Below are 19,042 nucleotides of genomic sequence, written 5' to 3' on the forward strand. Positions count from 1 at the left end.
GCACAACGAGCTTTGCGCAACGAAGCGGCGAACCCTCTCACGAAAGGCACTTCACAACCTTAGTACACTCGCAACTCGCACTGAAACTGTGTTACACAAAGCTCTTTTTTTAGAAAGATTTTTTTGTTTATTTGTTATTAGTTTCAATAACTATTTGATGAATTTTTGCACTCAGTTTTGGATGTTTTTTGCCTTTTTTTATCACGTTTTTTAGCCGTTTGTGTGCATACATATAAATATATATTTTAAATATGTATACTCTTTTTCTCTCTCTGTCCCGCTCGATCGATATTGCGGGACACCGTGTCGGTCGCAGGATGTGTGTCGCATCAATCGTAGACCACTAGGCAGGATTTAGAAAAAAAAATTGCAACACGCGAACAGCTGCCGTGAGCTTGGGTGGGCTTGTTACGCTTGTTTGTTGGAAAAATGCAGTTTAATCGTTTAAACATTTACTAACCAACGCGCTATTGCACACTGCCCGAGGACGAAGACGAACAAGCGTTGATGAAGAGAAGAAAAGCTCGAGTTTGTTTCGAAACAACAACACAACAAAACCTCACAAAGCAAAAAACCGTATCAAAATTGTACACTCCTTAAACTCTATCTCGGAAGCATTCGGTGCATATTTTATAAATATCCTGCAAACATGTTCAATGCCGCTATTGTTTCTGTGATTTTGTGGTTAGATTTTTTTTCGAGGTGGAAATGGTAAACAAACGACACACAACGCGTGAACTAATTTGAGTTTAGTGTACGGTTGTCAAACTTTCAAAGACGCAAACATCTAGTCAGAGAAGAGAAAGACAACAAAATGTAAGAAAAAAGCCCGGGGAAGGGAAAGGGAGAAAGTAAGTAGCAGAAGTGATAAAACTCAAAGAGAAAACGAACAGAAAGTGGAACAAAAAAGTAAAACTGTATTCAAAGAAGAAGACTAGAACTATTTCATACAAATTGCAAAGTCACCCACCAATGATGATTGTGTGGTTCAAAGAAGGAAATGATAGTTAGAAGAAAAGATAAAACTAATTAAACTCAAACATATGAGTGAGAAGATAAAATAGAGGAACGATGAAAGCGAGTATAATGAAAAGCAAACGAAACAAATGCAAAACTGTTCACAGAATGAAACTCTCAAAGAAGCAGGCAAGAGTAAAACAAAACAAAAACAAACGTTTCTATTCTAGAAACTCAAAACAAGTGAACATACAAACGAGAAGAAAAATTCAAACGAAAGGAGAAGCAAGAAATAACTAAGAGCTAAAAGGATCGAGAAAACCATCCTCCCTTATTGTTAAAATGCCTTTTTATCTTTTACTTTTACTGAAAAATGGAAACAAAGAAAGTGAAACCAATTACCAAAAAAAAACCAACAACGATTCCGTGTTTACAGTTTTTAAACGGTCTATCCCTATCATGTGACGAATACTTTAACTGTTTGCGTTTTGTTCAACGTGGTCTTTTTGTCCACTTCTCACAACATCATCTCTCATAGCTCCTTCTCTCTCGCTCTCTCGCTGTGTAAATCTATCTTTACGCACCTCTACCTTGTTTTACACACGTCCGTACATGTGATGCAACTTTTGGTAGTTCATATTAGCCCACTGCAGGATGTAAGTATTTCTAATGCCAATAGTGCACAGTAATTCCTCCTTGGAGCTGTCGTCACTAGAAGTGCTGCTTGACACATAATGCTAATTAATGATTAATTAATATGATTACTCAAACTATCTACTTTCTACCCTTCCGCACCGTGGTCACTCTGCCCACACGGTTGGCTCTGCCCAAATGGTCGGAATTGTGATGATACTTTCGCAGGTGACCTGCTGAACGAATACGACGTGCTGGATTGGATGCACGGACAGAAGACGGACGAAAGCATCCAGGAGGTGGAACGAGACGAACTGTTGAGCCTGATCGATAGCCAAGACTTCCTCGGAGTTGTATTCTGTAAGTGTCCAATGCGAAGTCGTCGTCTTTGGAAAACAAACTTGCCAACTCCTTCGTGTCTTGATTCCCAGATGTCGAGGATGATCCCAACACGCCCAAGATTCTGCGCCACATTGAGCTGATCGATGACGAGGCGGCCGACTATGGCATCCTGCTGGTGAAGTGCAGCGATCGTCTGATGGCGAAGAAGTTTGGCTTCCGCAACCCGCCCGGTGTGACCTACTTCCGGAAGGGAAAATCGATCAACTACGACGGTGACATCGACGACGAGGAGGAACTGCTCGACTGGCTGACCGATCCGCACAACATGGAGATGACCGACCACATCGAGAAGGTTAACCGAAAAATGTTCCAGAAGATTCGCCAAGCATCGGACTATTTAGCTGTGTTCTTCTGTAAGTGTGTCCTCACAGTGGGAATTGTATGTAAAGGAAAGAAGCTTTTAAAACTTACCTTTTTCTGTTGCCCTTGGTTGCGTAGATAGCGACGATTGCAAGCAGTGTCCACGCGTGCTGGCCGAGATCGAACACATCGATGACGAGGCGGACGGTGCCGGCATTAACTTTGTCAAGATCGACGACAAGCAAATGGCAAAGGAGCTCGGTGTGTACGCGCTGCCCGGTATCGTTTTCTTCAAGCTGTCATCAAAGGAACCTGTCATCTACGCAGGTAAGCAGGTCTTATTTCTTCGGAGCGAATAAGCGCACATTGTTACATAACGTTTGTTCCCTTTTCGTAGGCGATCTTAACGATGAAGATGAAATCTTGAACTGGCTAATGACACAGAAGAACCCCGGCGGTGACGTCATCGAGGATTTGGATGGACCGAAACTGCTTGCTCTCATCGAAGATTCCAACGCACTGGCAGTGTACTTCTGTAAGTAATTCCAGCGCGCCCAGCAAACGTACCCCATGTGGAGTAGGCTGTGGAGTGTCAGTGTCAACTGACGTTCCGCTCCAAAATGTGCTAATATGATTTGACATTTGAGATTATGTTTAGGTTTTTTTGTTTTCTTGGCCATCACAGAGCACTGAATTCTTTGATTGTACACCTATTTATTTAGCACAAAACACACACAGACTCTGTGTAAACATTAATACCGACTGATCTGCATCAACTGATGATAACTCTCTTATACGCACATACACCTACACACCTTTCTTTATTGTTTTATGTGTAAATTTACCGCACGGGGATCTCTAGGGAACAAAACGACCTGTGAGGCTTGCTTCACGAAGGGCGCCAAAAAGCAGCGCAAGGCGAAGGAGCGCAAGGGGCTGCTCGATGCGGCGAGCTCCGCGGAGGTAGTGGACGACGGAGAGGATACCGAGGGTGATGCTCCAACGACCCCGCCACCAACACCGCCACCGGCGGCTGCACCGTCATCCGTGGAGGGTATAGCTATAGCAAACCCGCCCCTCAGAAATCCTCAGTTCCAAGAGAGTTTTCCAGAGTCCCAAAAGTTCCAATCCACACGCCACACACCACTGTTGCATGAGCTTGGGCTTGGAAAAGTTGTTCCATTTCCGATCACACCATTTATAGCGAACCAACCTTTGTGTATTAAAACTACTAAAATTAATGCACATTCTAACGTGTTCTGTAACCTGTAATTCTCCCCCAGAAGGAACCTGCTTGCTGGTCGGTTTAGAGAGATATTAACTAAAGTTTGTGTTTGTCCATATCTTCCAACGACTCCAAAGACACGGACGAGTGTGAGCAGTGTTCGGGTGTGCTGGAATCGCTGGAAAACATCGACGACGACTGTGACCGACATGGCATCATGTTCGTCAAGACGGACGATCTCTCGATCGCGGAACAGTACGGCATCTCCGAGTACCCGGTGCTGGTGTACTTCGAGGACAACGTGCCGAATGTGTTTGAAGGTAAGGTTACTGTTACTGTGGTTACTCAATATAGAGATATCCGTGTCCTTTATAATAACATCTCTTCTTACTGGTCTCACTTCAAAGGTTCCTTGGATGAGGAGGAAGAAGTCCTGCAATGGTTGATCACGCAAAAGACCGAAGATCGCATCGAACTGATCACGCGCGTCATGCTGGAATCGATGGTGGACGAAACGCAGTACCTGGCCGTGTACTTCTGTAAGTGCTACGCACGTGTTTTTGTTTTCTTTCTTCCCCAACTTCCAACTTCCCGACGCCCACAGTTCAATTGGCCCTTCTCTCCCAACTGCTGAAGAATGCCTCTCAAAATTGTAAATCCCTCCCATCGCCCCATCATTTTTGTTGCACCCGATTTACCGTCAATGTGGCAAAATGGTAGCGAAACCCTCAAACAGTTCCTAATATGGTTTTCTCTTTTTCTTTGTTATTTTCTTCTTCTTTTCTTTTTTTTACCGCACCACCAACGATTAAACGATTCCACGCACCGTTCACTTTTTATTCTTTATTTTGATAATATGCGCACCTTCCGGATGTTGTGCATCTTCTTGTTGCGTTATTTACACTTCAATATCCTTCCACTGTTTGCCTTTTTTTGCTGGACCCGTACTCGCATACAAACATATACACTGCAAACAACACTTTCTTGCACACACCACCAACACAGACAAATTCAAATCACCCTCGTACTGCCGAAGTTTTTGTTCCGCGGAAAACATCCGCAAGCGAAAGGAATTTGCACGGGAAGGAATTTCAGGTATATAGTAGCAAATCCAATTCAGATAAGCCTCCCCAAATCCACCCATTTTCTTTATCAATTTGTCTATGTTATCCTCGTGTACTATGTGAAGCCTTGTGGACTCCCTCTATCTGTTCCGTGTTCTCTCTGTTTGTCTTCATGTTCATGCTGCTAGCCGTTTTAACAAAGCTGTTTCTTCCTGCCCTTGGCACCCCCTTCTTGTTTATGGCTCTTTCTTCAATAATGTCTATTTACATTTGTCCTCACTTTGGCATTCCGTCTGTGTCGGGGAACACATGAACCCTACCATGCAACTCCTCTCTATGCCTATATGATCTTCTGTGCTTTGATCTTCCTCATGTATGTACCTTCAATCGCGATCTTCAATATGTCTTCCTAACAGCTTGTCCCTTATCCCTTATCTGTCTGTAATCAATCAGGCTCTTCTGAAGCTTTCCGCCGGACTCACGGATAGCACCGTCAACGATTTGCCCATCAACCCCTAAACATGTCCTGCGCTTACTGAAATTCCTTGCCGAATGTGTCCTTTCCGATCGATGTGCCCGCGAGAATGCTCGTTAATGTTTTTTGTCTCTTCCACCGGATGAACGTCTTCGGCAGTATGTCTGTGTCCTGCTCCCTGTACCATCCACCCCGCCCTCACTGTATACAGTCTGTTGTTGTTGTTTTTGTTTCGTCTAAACTGGCACCGTGTGTTTATTACAATACTCCATCGATGCTTTCTTCCTGCGTACGCTCAATGTTTGATTGTGGCAAAAACTATTTCCTTCATTTCTTCAGCTCTACCGTTTTGTGCGCCTTTCTCTCTCTCTCTTTGTTTCCTTGGATGTAACTCTCACTCTTTCTCTTTGAATGTTGATTTCTACATCTTCTAGAGTATATATTCTATGTGAGGTTCTCTAATTCCGTTATTATGCCTTCTATCGACAGACAAGATCAATTGCAACATTTGCGATCAGATCCTGGAGGGTTTGGAGGTGATCGACGACGAGCTGGACGTGTTCGGTATACACATGGTAAAGATTCAGGATCCACAGCTGGCGAAGCGCTACTCCATCAAGACATTCCCGGCGCTGGTGTACTTCAGGTAGGCCATCGACATTCAAACTCTTATGAGAATGAGTTGACAAACTATTCCTCTCTGCTCCATTAGAAACGGTAACCCACTGATCTACGAGGGTGATCTTCAGAACGAGCAGTCCGTGCTGGAGTGGCTGGTGGACGATGACAACCGTGAGCTGGCGGACGAGATCGAGGAAGTTAACGAGCGTATGCTGGATCGGTTGATGGAACAGTCGCCACTGCTGTGTGTGTTCTACTGTAAGTAAACCCTGCTGGAGTGAGAATCATCTTCCTTGATAACTTACGGCATGATCGCTTCTCGCCCTACACAGACGATGAAGACTGTGCCGAGTGTGACGACATCCTGGAGGAGCTGGAGCTGATCGACGGCGAGGTGGACCTGTACGGTATCGACTTTGTCAAGGTGGCCAGCCTGGATGCGGCACACAAGTATGGCGTCACGACGATCCCGTCCCTGGTGTACTACCGCAAGCAGATCCCGATGCTGTACGACGGTGACATGCACGATCACGAGCGTGTCATGAACTGGCTCACGTCGCAGGACGTGTTCGAGATCAAGAACGAAATCGAGGAGGTGAATCGCAAGATGCTGAACAAGCTGCTGGACGAGAACGAATTCTTGGCCGTCTATTTCTGTAAGTATCGATCGGAGGAGTGTTGCGCTGTCCCGATGTTCCGTCCTGGACATTCACACTAATCGCATGAGAGCATTCCGTTTCACAGTCGAGGAAGATCACGAGGAGAGCGAGGCCGTGCTGGAAAGGCTCGAGCTGATCGACAGCGAAACGGACAACCTGGACATCACCTTCGTCAAGATGGGCGATCCGCGGTACGCGCGCAAGTGGGGCGTCACCAAGCTGCCCGCGATCGTGTACTTCCGCAAGCGCTTCCCCAGCATCTACCGGGGCGACATGTACGACGAGCAGGACGTGCTCGAGTGGCTGCGCAAGAACCGATTCCGCCAGCCGGAGCTGAACATCTTCATGTACGCACTGATCGCGCTCGGACTCGGGTTCGTCATCTACACTGCATTTTTGCTACAGTGCTTCAAGCCTGCCCCGCCCGCACCGGTACCGCATCCGAAGCAAAACTAATGCTAGGCGAACCGGCCGGGCGCACTCTCTCTTTAGGGTACATATTCTTCCAGTGTAAGCGTTAGACAGACAGAGCAAAAAAATGCAGCCGAACAATCAAGTGCAGCTACGATCGTTAGTTGATCGTGCTCGATAGAGTGTGGACAAAAGTGGCGGGGCGAAGAAGGGCGGCAGTGTGGGATCCATATTCGAAGAGGCGGACATTTGTTGGGTCGATCTTTTCCCGTTTTTTTGTTTCTGTGTATCCTTCCCTCTCTCACCAACCTCCGCCGTTCCAATGATCCACAGAACAACTGCCCCGGAAAAGCGGACACCGAACTAAGCAAGAAGCGAAGATGAGATAAAATGGTTTAATTTTGTTATGGTAAAACAAAGCAACGTATGCAAACTGTGGAGAGGAGCTGAAGCAGCAGAACAAGAGAAGAAGAAGAAACAAAACAGACCAAAGATGAGCAATAAACAAATTGATCGATAAATTACAACATGTTCTTCGCTGTGATCATGATGATGATGAAGATGATGATAAATAATAACGAACAAGACGACATAACCCATAACGTTAAAGCAAATTCCTTCGGGGGTGAAAAACAAACATAAAACACAAAAGCAGGATAAAGTAGCTGAAAACAAAACTTGTATCCTTTTTTGGTAAAAAAGAGAGAAAAATTGTGAAACTTAGAAGCAAAAAAAAAAGAACATAAATCAATCCCGCAATAAGATGTAGTGTAGAGGATGAAGACACGAAATCGTATCGAACTGTGCTATTGGACACGGACCTGCTCACAATGCATGCATTTTTGTTCCGTTTCGGAGAAATTCAACGTGTAACGTTAACGTAACACAACGTAACGTTGTCGTACCACAAGAAGAAGCACGAAAGCGCATCCCACAGCGAGTCGCGGATGTTTTACCGTTCAGAGGGAGAGAAATACACGGCTCACGATATACTTTACTCGGTTCCACTGGGTTCCATCGCACGTGTCGCACCGCACGATCGAGGATGTGTGTCCCTCTTTTGCCAAAAGCACGCGTGTGTAAGTGTGTATGTGTGTTTATGCAAAAGCGTGCTGCATCACATCCCGAGTGTTTAGTGTGTGTGTGTGTGTGTGGGCGCACGACAGTGCGAACAACAAAATTTGCGAAAAGACACTACCGAAACGACATGAGATACTGACGACGACATAACGACAGGCCACCAGTTTCAGAGGTAGCGCCAGCTGCTTCAGCCTAAGCAGCTGTCTACTGTTGTGTGCAACCTGTTAGAAGTTTAGTAATTTTAGAAAAGGGGTTTGTTTCCGTTTAACCTTCCGCTGTTGTGTTTGTGCCCTTTATCGATTAGTTTAGTTAATTAAAAACATATGTTATCTGTGTTTTTTGTGTACTGTTTTGTGCTATGCACTCGTAGCGTAGCAGTTCTCTTTCTGTCTCTGTATCCTGTTTATATATTAAGACTTTTAATGCCAGAAACTCTTCATAGCCTGTTTTTATAAAAATTATCCAAAATTTTCTTTTGCTTGATGTTACCAGCTCTCCTGTTCCTGTAAAACAGTGCCAGATTGACGAAAAAAACGAAACACTGATTTAAGAAAAAAAACAACAACATGAATGTAGTAAAAACAAACTGTAATAACGTTAAACGGACATTGATATGCCTCACAAAACAAAATGATAATAATGCGTCATAAATGCTGTAAATAAAATGCAAGCTTCCTCGTAAGTTGGTAGCAAACTAAAGCTGGGCGAAAGACTATTTGTTGTGCGTGTTTGTTTGTAGTAGTTTGTATTCTCGTTAAGCAATAAAACACACTCCATTCACTATCCACTCTCTGTTGTGCATTTTTCGCATTTTTTTGGTTTTAATCGGATTTATTACATCCACCGTAGTAAGCCACGTCCACGATCGTATCGTATCCAAAAAAGGGGAAAGGTCACAACACAACCCCATTTCCCTTCGTTTTGGCCGGCTACATCAATACACGCACACATACACACTCGCACACGCGCACACAAAAACACACATATGCATATCATCGAATGGTACACGTTCGTCGCTTTTCTCCAATCGAACTCTCCGAATTGAATTGAATGATCGCTTGCTGCGATCTCTACTTTGTTTGCTGCAGTTACTAAAACTCGTGTTGCATTGGCGAATTTGTGTTTTCACTTGTAGTGTTTACGAGGGTTTTTGTGTGTGTTTTCCTGTCCCCTAAACAACACAAAAATCCCTATTTTTATGCGATTTTTAGTGTTTGTTTACAACAAATCGTGATCACACCCCAATTTCTCCTTGGATCGCCAACGATCGTGCAACGTTTTTAATAACAGATAGAGTTTGTTTCTTTGTTTTCTCCTATATTTAACGGTACAAAAATATAGTTTCACAACATGTGGTTTTAGCGTACACAATTGTTGCCAGGGTTTGTTGTTTGTTTTTTTTTTTAGTGCTCAGTTCCTACGATTAAAACAACATCATCAGTTTGTATGTTGGGAGAGGGACAAGAGGGGGGGATAATATTTCTACTATTGGTCATCTATCATTCAGCAGTGTTCGTTCGCATGACCAAAAACGTTCGTGGGTTCATTGTGTCCAAATCTCACCTCTCGAGTTGTATCAACGTTCGACGAGACGTGGGTGATACTAATCGGGATGCTGGAGGAAACCAAATTGCCAACCGGCACGTGTGTGTGTGTGTGTGTGTGTTCGTTTCTAACAAGTTCGTTTAAATTTCTACATGCTACACAGCATCTCCTTTTCGGTTGTTTAGCTCCTGTTTCACGTTACACAATATGTTCGTTACTACTGTCATCTCACTTGTAATTCATATGTATACATTACTAACTTCTCCTGCAGTTTTTGCTTCCCCCCACTCTGTAGATAATGGTTGCTCTTGTGTGCTAAGAATGTGTATATATGCGCCCGCTCTGAGCAGAATTTTCTTTCCCGGTACCTCGGTAATATGGACGAAAAATTTGTACGTTCTGTTCAAACCACACCAAACACATACACCAACTTAACACAAAACATGCACCTCGCAACTCGCTCTTTCTGCTCTACTAAATTAATCTCCTTTTTTGTGGGTATGAAAATGTTTGAAAATCAACCGAACCGAATCAACCGTGCCCTGCAAACACTTCCCTTGCTTCTAAAAACAAAGACTTCTTCTTCAATCTCTTCACCCTTGTTTTCCCTTCTAAAAGCGTTTCCATGCGGTCTGAACAAGGACACATCGCTGCTCTCATGTGCTGCATGTGTGTGTGGTATGATTTTCGTTTAAATATCGCTTATAAAAATATCCAAACCGTCTCGCTATTTGCTGGGAGCAGAGAAGGAGAACAGAATGTTTCTAACACTCCACTGTACGCGGTTTCTTCACTTCTCGTCCTTAATTATTTCATAAATCCTCCTGAACCCGGTACACGGTGATAGTTTAATGATACGCGTAGATTAAACGTAAAGGTATAGCGCGCCTTGTCAGCTGTTTCATTTCGTTTTAATGCAAATTACATCCTACACGCACACATTCATACACACACACACACACACACACACACTCACGGATCAATGCATTCTCCAAATTTTTTTCAGGTACGTTCTATTAAATGGTAAAAATAGTTAGACTTATCCATGGTACAACAATGTGACGGCAGTCATATGTCTGCGCATAGGTGTATATATGAATACGATATATTATATGTATATATATGTGTATTTTTATATGGGCTTTTCAAGGAGTTCGCTCTGACTGTCCTCACTGGAACATCGTTAAAACGCTGCAGCGTGGAAGCTAATCTTCCGTGTATGTGTGTGAGAGAGCATTTGCCCCATATTTCGTGTGCCAAAAACTGAAACCATAAAAAGGCTGAACGTCATTCAACTACATGAACAACTACAGCTCAGGATGGCCTGAAGGGTAGATGTTGGCCACCAATAGCAGGTTGCCAATCACAAAAACAAAGGCTTGGGAAAAATACATTTTCCTCTTCACATTTCGCTAGGGATACCAGAATACGAATGCACATTTAATGCTACTTTTTTTGTTACTACAAACAGTCATTCCACTACATTTTTGTTACTAATGTGTAGATGTTTTGCTTTAGCATTAGCATTAGCAATTTGCTATGCATTGGCGGCTTCCCTAAACCTTCTTTGAACCACCGCAAAATGGTAACTCTTGTGGTAAAGATGTCTCTTTGCCCGATTGGCTGTCTTGGGCTGGCTGTGTCTTGACCAATGATTTTGAGTATAAAGCACACATACCACGCACTCAGCACACACACACTCACACACAAATACACACCGATAAGCGAGTAAGTTTTTCATTTCTTCATTAACTTTCCAAAAACATGCTGTCTCGTATATGTCGAAAAAAGTACCTTCACTGCACTCTGAAACACAGTTTGCCTAATACAGGGGATTTCAGAGGCTCTCATAGTTGTAGGACATTTTATTCTATGTTTCCAATAGGAGGTGAACATTATATGAAGGGAATTAGACTTTATGGCTCCTATTTTAGGCAGACTTATAGGATTCCTATTGGATTTGCCCAAAAAGGGTGCTGTATAATCCAATTCCTAACCTATAAAATTCCAATCCTTCACGAAAGCATCCAGAAAGTGTCCCACGACTCTCAGATCCCCTGTAAAATCCCGTATTCCAGAGGAATTGTGCCTCACTGTCTGTGAGCAAACCTATTCAATGTACCTATTCGCCTTAGAATTAAATCCTACGTGTTTTTTTTTACATCAATTGATACCGTTCGTTGGGATGTTTGTGTCCATAAAGTGATCGGAAGTGATCGTCCCTATTCATTCAACAATACATCAAACATCCAAACAAAGAAACAGAAAACACGTTAACATCCTACCAATTACACCAATTACACAAAGGAGCGCTCTTGTTTTGAGTCGCGCGCTGTTTTTCTCGTTTTGCTTTTCACCATCTTCTGCCAACCCAAACGGTGGAAGGAAAGTACGGCAAAAACGTCCTAAAATCCTAAAAACATGGCAAAGCATTTTGTCAACGCGTTTGCACCAAAAATCCAATACACGGGTACGATCGATCTGAGCCCACGCGTAGGCGAGCGATCGTGTACCTACACCCCTTGTTTGGTCACCCACCTTCTCCGTTTGTACCAAATAGTTCAAATTCAAATCCAAATCTCTGTTTCTCCTAGCTTCTTTCGGTCTGGCTTACATCGAACCCGATTTGGCGTAGTGCCGCAGGCCTGATTTTGTGCCACCGCCACCGCTGTCGTTCGTTGGGGTAGGATTCTCTGCCGACTGGCGCTCGTGATACTCCTGGAAGCAGGGCACAATGCACAGATTCGTCTGACACTCCGGACAGTGGTACTTGGTTTTGCGGCGCAAGATCCGTCCGTGCGCGTCGATCGTGTTCCAGCAGAAGTTGCAACCAAGGGCGGGCCCTTCGCGTACCACCGGACAGTGGCTGGAGCGGGGATTATCCAGCCCCGGGATGTCGGTTGAGCGGGATGAGGTCTAAAACATAGGAAGGGAAACGGTTACCATCGTAGTGGACAAATGTTTACACAAAAATACTCACCAATGGTGTTGATATTGACCGGGATAGCTCTTCACCTTTCACACGGATGGTACTCGTCGGTGCGGACGTGATGGTGGTCGGCGTATTTGACGACGACTGTTCGCTTACATTGCCACTGCTGCTGCTGCTGCTTGTGGTAGCAGTTGTCTGCACGGGTTCGGCCGGTACAATAACAACCGTTGGGCTGGGTCCTGTCCGATCCACACTCGACTGTAGCTGAATCGTCGGAATTGCCGTTATCGGTGTGGCCGGAACACTGCCACCCTCCTCGTCCGAGTCCGTCTTGAGCGAGGAGGAAGGGGTGAGGTAGTGCGTCGAGCCGCTGCTACTCGTAACCAGCGTCAGCGGTGTCGAGCTGCCCCGTTGCACCGTACCAGGGTGAGAGAGCTGCCGCTGCAGAGTGTACGTTTGCAGCGGTTCGAACGAAACGGTGGCGCCGTGACCTCCGCCCGACGTTTGACTCGGCAGCAGTGGGTGCGAGTGTTGCTTCACCAGGTACGCCTGCTGGGTGGTGGTGGTGGTGGTGTTGGAGGGAACGGACAGCAGATGGCCGTGGGCCCGATCGGTCGAGTTCTGGCGGCCCGACGACGCGATCGACGACAGTGGCAGGATCGGTTCGGACACCTGCCGCTCGAACCGATGGTGCGACGGCACGGTCAACAGGTTCTGATGGCCGTACTGTGCCGTCGGGCTGTTGTCGTCCGACGGTGTGTCCGGTTCGTACGGTTGCGGCCCGGCCGACGACGAATCGCTCTCCTTCTTGATGCGCTGCTGGCGTATCAGTAGGCGGCCTCGCTTCGGGCCCGAACTTACGATATGGCCACCGGACGTGGCGGTCGACTGTTCGCTGCTGCCAGCGCTACCGGTGCCGACGCTCGATTCCGACGCACCGCTCGACGTTGAGGAGGACGATTGACCGGGCACTAGTCCGAGCGCCATTCGTGCCATGTCAGCCACTGGAGGAGAGAATAAAGAAATGAAGAATCGAAATAGAAAATAGTCATCGAAGTACTTAAAACTAAACAGTGTGTCCGGGAATTAGGGAAAGAAAGCATAATAATAAACAATAGTAATTCAGCCTCTCAATAAAGAAGGAAATGAAATGAGTGAAATGAACGAGTAAATATATAAAAAAAAAAGAAAGAAATACAAACAAATGAAAAATAGGAAACCAAGTCGATTTTTTTTTTCATTTTGTTTCAATTTATTTAAATTACTCACGTAAGTAAATACTTATTTTTTGCACAGAACGTGTTTACTTTCATCTTTTCATGCTTCCTTCCTTCTCATGTGTCCTGTACTTTTCTTTTTCTTGATTTTCTCTTTCGCTCTCTCCTTTCTGCATTGTTTCCTGGTATGTTATGTTCTTTTTCTTCTTCTTCTTCTTTCTCTTATTATTTTTCTCGTGTATGGATAGTTTTGTGTACACATGTGTTTCTTAAACAAACTGATACAAATGGCCTTTTTCATTTATTTATTTGTGACGCTCAGCTGGGCGCCCACCGTATGACTCGACACAACATGGCGCAACGATACCGGTTCTTTATACAACAATCATTTTATCCTCTCTTCTTTTAATATGCTTTTGCTTTTCTAGTTGTCGTTTTTTTTTGTTTTCTCACTTTCATTAAATTGCTTCATCCGTTTACTGTGAACCGATGTAAATTAGGATTAGGGTTGGTTGTGTGTGTGTTTTTTCTCTCTTCTTCCTCTTCGTCCTCCTCCTCCTCTCTCCGCGCTTTACCATCTTGACTATGTGCACTTTTCTTCAGCTGGCGAAAGGTGCATTTCAGCTACACTTTCCTGATGCAATCGACATTTGTTCTTTAATCTTACAATAACTTTAGTATGCGTCTATCCGTTTATTATACACAATGTTGCTTCATTATTCGCTTCCGTTTCGTTTCTTCCGTTGACTTATCTTAGTGTACTACTGCTTAGTGTTTCTTCCTTTTCAGTTTAGATTTTTTTTTTCTCTTTTCCCATCTGTTGGTTTGTTGTTCTTTTGCTTATGATCGTGTAAATGTCTTTTTGTTTCGTCGCAAAATGCTTTTGAATGATATCGGTTCGCTGTCCTTCCCTTCTAACGCACATCTGTTATTTTGTTCATTTTTCGTTCGCAAAATTGTGTTTCATTATGTGGTGACCCCACCCTTTAGTGGTGACCGCAGCAGTGAATATGTGTCTTCTGTGTGTTCTTTTTGATACTGGTTTTACGCTATTGTAGCATTGCAATGCTCAAATCGTCATCAATTGTCATACGCCGAAATAACTTACTGATTACTTTCACGCAACGGCTCATCGCGCGCCATTCGGTGAAGGTTAGTTTTGGTTTATGTGTCCGCGCTTTTTGTTTCTCTCATCCCGTTTTATCTTGTATGCTTTACACTACTATGCTCTGTTTAAACCGTGCGCCTCGATGATTTTCCATGACTGACTCTAGAGCGATGCGATGCTTGTGCATCAACGCACCTTCTCTCACAAATATACACGTACAAACTGCTAAAAAAGAGTTAACAAAAATACTATTTACCTTCGCTTTATTTTACTATTCACAAGTTCCATTTTGTTCGACGATTCCGTTTTCTCCTATGCTTTGAATGCTTGTCTTTACCATTCACTACCGCTTAATACCTTTTACTGCTAAACCGTTCCGATGGCCTGTCCGCCTTCCCCCTCCTTGTCGACATGCGGGATTATAAGAGTCTTTTCTGTGTGCTTTGTTTGTTTAATAGTTTTCAGATACAGTGGTTTGCTTTGCTGTTAAGAAACGCAATAATTTTCACTCTTAATTTCCTGTGCCTGCATAATTTTGTTTCCTTCCTGTTTTCTTGTACACACCCCCACACAAAAAGTAAGCCCAAGTCTCTCGTTCTCCCCCATAGTAGATGGAAACATAAATAATATTTTACACGACGCAAGTGATCACTTTGCACAACGGGACGAGAATAATACTAACACGCACAATCACACACACACACGCACACACAAACACACATACAGACAGAGACGGACATACACACTATAAAACGAATTTGGAAGGCGCTAGGATCTTGACGGGGAGAATGATGATGATGAAGGAGCACAAGGAGAAAATCGAAAACCCATATTCGTATGGGGCTGTTGCACATATACCCACAAACACTAGAGGAAACGGCAGCTCTACGAGCACCGCAATGGAATCATCATCCTAAGTAGGAACTAAATTGGGGACACATATTTTATTTATATGAAATTCAAAAAAAAAGAAGGGGAGACAACACTATGTACCAGTAGAAAGGAACTAATGTCTGTTAGTGGGAAAAAGAAACTTTTCCAGACACTCAAAATGGGGCAAAAAGCGAATATACAAATACACAGGTTGACATCTTACAGAACAGAAAGCTGTAAGATGTCCGAAATCAAGTAACTTTTTACAGCAAAGAGAAAGTTTTGCTAAAATTGTCTATCCATGATCGAACATCGATCACGAAAAAAAGGTGCTGGCGAAACTAATCGAGAGCTTGAAGGGAGTGGGGGGGAGGGGGATAGAAAAGGGGTGCTGCTTGCCTGTGTATGTACAACTTTACTTAGCGTCTAAAGAGCTTCACGCACGCGGATTATGTGGCTTCACCTGTTGCGCACCGCCGGAAAGGTTGAAAAGAGTACGTGGGAATGGCGAGTCTCAAGATTCCGTCATCTCGCGTAGCGACAGAATGGTCGCCTGATCGGTACCGATGATCCCGTCGCCACCGTCGCCACCCCCCGTACCCTCAGCACCACTGTTCACGGTCACAACACGAAGCCACCCGTCCCCTTACATCGAGTTAAAGTTCAGCCCCTGCAGGTTGACGGCGCCCGTGTTCATGTTGACGGTCGCCGTGTCCGGGTAGCGCTGCCGGGACATCTGGTGCAGGCTGGCGGTGGTCGTAAAATCGACATGCCGGGTATCGAGAAAGCCCATCACGCCCATCGTATGCCCGTGCGGTGGGCACATGAGCGGGGTGGACGAGGCAGCCACCACGGCAGCAGCTGCAGCTGCCGCCGCAGCATTCGTCGTATCGGTGCCCTGCTGCTGTTGCTGCTGGTGCTGTTGTGTTTGCTGCTGCTGCTGCTGCTGCTGCTGAGCCGCGGTGACTTGCTGCTGTTGGTTGGTTTGATGCTGTTGCTGTACCTGCTGCTGTTGCTGCTGCTGCTGCTGCTGCTGCAGGGACATATTAAGGGCAGGTGAGGAAAGGGCCGTATCGTAGTGCTCCAGCGAGGCGTTCTCGTCGCCCGGTGGTGTCGTAGCCGTCGGCGGCGGTGATATGTTCGGTTCCAGCTTGATGCGATTCTTGATGCTCGGCCGGCTGATCGGGTAGCCCCGCTTCTTGTACTCCAACCAGAGCGTGCGATTGTTCACGCCGTACAGCCGGGCGGCTTTGCAGAACCCAATGCCACCGAAGCGGACCGCCTCGAGCGCGCGCAGGAAGTTTTCGTCGCCCTGCGGGTTGACGGATCGTTTCCGCTTGACCGGCTGCTGTACGGTCGCGCCGGCCGCACCCGCCGCGCCCCCCGCCGCCCCAGCTCCACTGCCCGCCGTCCCTGCGCCCGCACCGTTGCCGCCCGCCGCTCCGTTGCCACCGGCCGCAGCCGCCGCACCGTTGCCGCCGTTCCCGCTCGCGTTCGTGCCGGATGCGGTGGCCGTCGTGGTGCCGAGCGGGGACTGATTCGGCGTGCCGGTACTATACACCAGCCCGGCCGTTTGATCGCTGCCGGCCTGCGGGGAGGTCGGGGTGGACAGGTTCGACGACTGGTAGCTGTTGACCATGCTGTTCGGATTGACCGAGATGATCTGGGGCGAGAAGGGATGCTGATAGATCTGCACCGGTGTCGTCGGTTGCGGCGTCGTGGCGTTCGAGTTGGTGGCGGAGGCCCCCGCGAGCCCACCGTTATTGCCGCCACTGCCGGCACTGGCCCCGGCACCGCCGCCCGTTGCGCCACTGTTCGCTGGGTTGTTCGCTCCGTTGCCGGCACTGCCCAAACTTTGGCTATCACCTTGGTGCTGTTGATGCTGTTGCTGCTGCTGACTCGTTTGTTGATGGTGCTGCTGCTGCACCTGCTGCTGCTGGTGTTGTTGCTGCTGCTGTTGCTGTTGCTGTTGCTGCTGTAGTCCTAAATTCGTCTGTATCGGCGCAATGCCAAACCGCGAATAATTCGTATCGATTACCGTCCATTGCCCACCTGGGAACGGAAAAGGGAACAAGAGAGCTTTGATTATTTATTTGTTTTCTATTTAATTTCGTAACGCACGCGCGCGCACTCATATTCTCTGTCTCTGTCTTCTTTCTATCTTCTATCCTCTTTGTTTTACTTCAAACTTTCGTAATTGCCTTTCGTAACTACAAGAGAGGGGGAAAGGGTTCTATCGGCAAAAGTGTGAGAAGTTTAATTCGCTTGAAATTGGGAGAACCGCTTGAGTAGGAAATCAAAAAAAGAGTTGCAAATTCACGCCCGTACGGCTTTTGTGTGCGTGTGTGTAGTAATAGTAGTGGAAGGTAGTAGTAATAGTGGTAGTAGTAGCAGAAACAGTGAAAGTAAATGGGATCCATTAGCGTGTGCGTTTGTTCGCTTGGTTTTCTTTTTTCTTTTTTTGATACTGCTTTGTTTTTCATCAAAAAGACAATAGTAAAATGGTTGATAAAACGGAAAACTTTTGTGCCATTTTTGCACATAAAAATTTAATCCAATAAAAATACTTCAATAAGGAAAAAGAAGAGCAGCGGAATTAGGAATTTAAGTTACTAAATTAACTTAAAAGTGGCTTTTTAAAGAAATATCCTTTAAAAGTTTCACGTGAAACAAAAGGAAAACTATGGAATTATAAAACTATACTCGACAAAACTACCAAAAAGCTAGAAGTTGTTGAGATACATTCGTTTTACATGCTTCTTCTATTCAGTTATCTACTATTTATGGCTTTTTTGTATATAACAAGAAACCTAATATCACAAAACAAAGCTATTTCGTTAAGAAAAAGAAAAGAAAAAGGTACCAAACGAGTGCTAAACACGATTTCCACGCGTTCTATAGTAAAATACAAAAAGGAATAGTTCAACTTTCTACTTGCACAAATGGGCAGAGAATGTAAGATAAAAAAGTTCCAAAATAGACAGGGGAGGGAATAAAAAAAATACGATTGAAGTAGCAAAATTGGAATCAACGTGCAGGATTATTAAAAATAACGAACTTTGCTAGGTAGAAGGCAGCAATCGATCAAACGGGAGTATTGTGTTTGCAAATAATAGCTGCATACAACAGGTGGGGTAGAAGTGGTGAAGTGGAAAAAATCGTTATCGGTTTTGTTGCAGTTTTTTTGGTTTTGTTTTCAACTCGCTCTTTTTATCTTATTCACTTTGTTATTTTTCTTCTCTGTTCGTTTTCGTTCGAGTGTAAAATTAAATAAAAAACAAATAAATACCGGGATTCTTTTTTGTTTTGTCGCATTTGCACGCATATGTGAGCTGTAATACTGAACGTTGTCCGGTGACATCATTTGCCGTATTACTTGTTTTCTGTTTTTGCATATGCGTTTTTTATATATATTAAACCCGAGCTCTCTCTGTCTCCTCTTTCGTTGCACCAAATTTTGTTTCATTTTGTTTAACAATTTTACATACTATACACATAAGGTTTATAGGCTAAACGATTAAAAAGATTGTTTGTTTGAGT

The 19,042-nt window shown here is 44.9% G+C and overlaps 2 protein-coding genes across 12 annotated transcripts in view; one reads left to right on the forward strand and one right to left on the reverse strand.

The window, feature by feature from the left end:
• LOC1277063 (uncharacterized) overlaps window positions 1-8,526 on the forward strand; it is a 31,882-nt gene extending 23,356 nt beyond the window's left edge. For 3 of the 8 annotated variants that reach the window (XM_061650401.1, XM_061650406.1, XM_061650402.1), the window contains 12 exons: window positions 1,819-1,950; window positions 2,022-2,345; window positions 2,431-2,619; window positions 2,690-2,827; window positions 3,155-3,346; window positions 3,655-3,837; window positions 3,925-4,056; window positions 4,523-4,612; window positions 5,546-5,702; window positions 5,769-5,935; window positions 6,010-6,333; window positions 6,422-8,526. In XM_061650401.1, the coding sequence (XP_061506385.1) occupies window positions 1,819-1,950; window positions 2,022-2,345; window positions 2,431-2,619; window positions 2,690-2,827; window positions 3,155-3,346; window positions 3,655-3,837; window positions 3,925-4,056; window positions 4,523-4,612; window positions 5,546-5,702; window positions 5,769-5,935; window positions 6,010-6,333; window positions 6,422-6,792 (2,399 nt within the window). In that variant the 3' untranslated portion in view covers window positions 6,793-8,526. The remainder of the gene's footprint in view (window positions 1-1,818; window positions 1,951-2,021; window positions 2,346-2,430; window positions 2,620-2,689; window positions 2,828-3,154; window positions 3,347-3,654; window positions 3,838-3,924; window positions 4,057-4,522; window positions 4,613-5,545; window positions 5,703-5,768; window positions 5,936-6,009; window positions 6,334-6,421) is intronic. The other 5 variants (XM_061650404.1, XM_061650407.1, XM_061650405.1 and 2 more) reach the window with 3 other exon arrangements.
• LOC1277065 (copia protein) overlaps window positions 7,031-19,042 on the reverse strand; it is a 66,315-nt gene continuing 54,303 nt past the window's right edge. For 2 of the 4 annotated variants that reach the window (XM_061650412.1, XM_061650411.1), the window contains exons 6-7: window positions 12,353-13,308; window positions 7,031-12,288 (exon numbers count right to left, since the gene is read on the reverse strand). In XM_061650412.1, the coding sequence (XP_061506396.1) occupies window positions 11,983-12,288; window positions 12,353-13,308 (1,262 nt within the window). In that variant the 3' untranslated portion in view covers window positions 7,031-11,982. Of the gene's footprint in view, window positions 12,289-12,352; window positions 13,309-13,532; window positions 17,555-19,042 lie in introns of those variants that run through there. The other 2 variants (XM_061650409.1, XM_061650410.1) reach the window with 1 other exon arrangement.

Source organism: Anopheles gambiae, chromosome 2 (assembly GCF_943734735.2).
Source record: "Anopheles gambiae chromosome 2, idAnoGambNW_F1_1, whole genome shotgun sequence".
NCBI classification, from domain to species: Eukaryota; Metazoa; Arthropoda; class Insecta; order Diptera; family Culicidae; genus Anopheles; species Anopheles gambiae.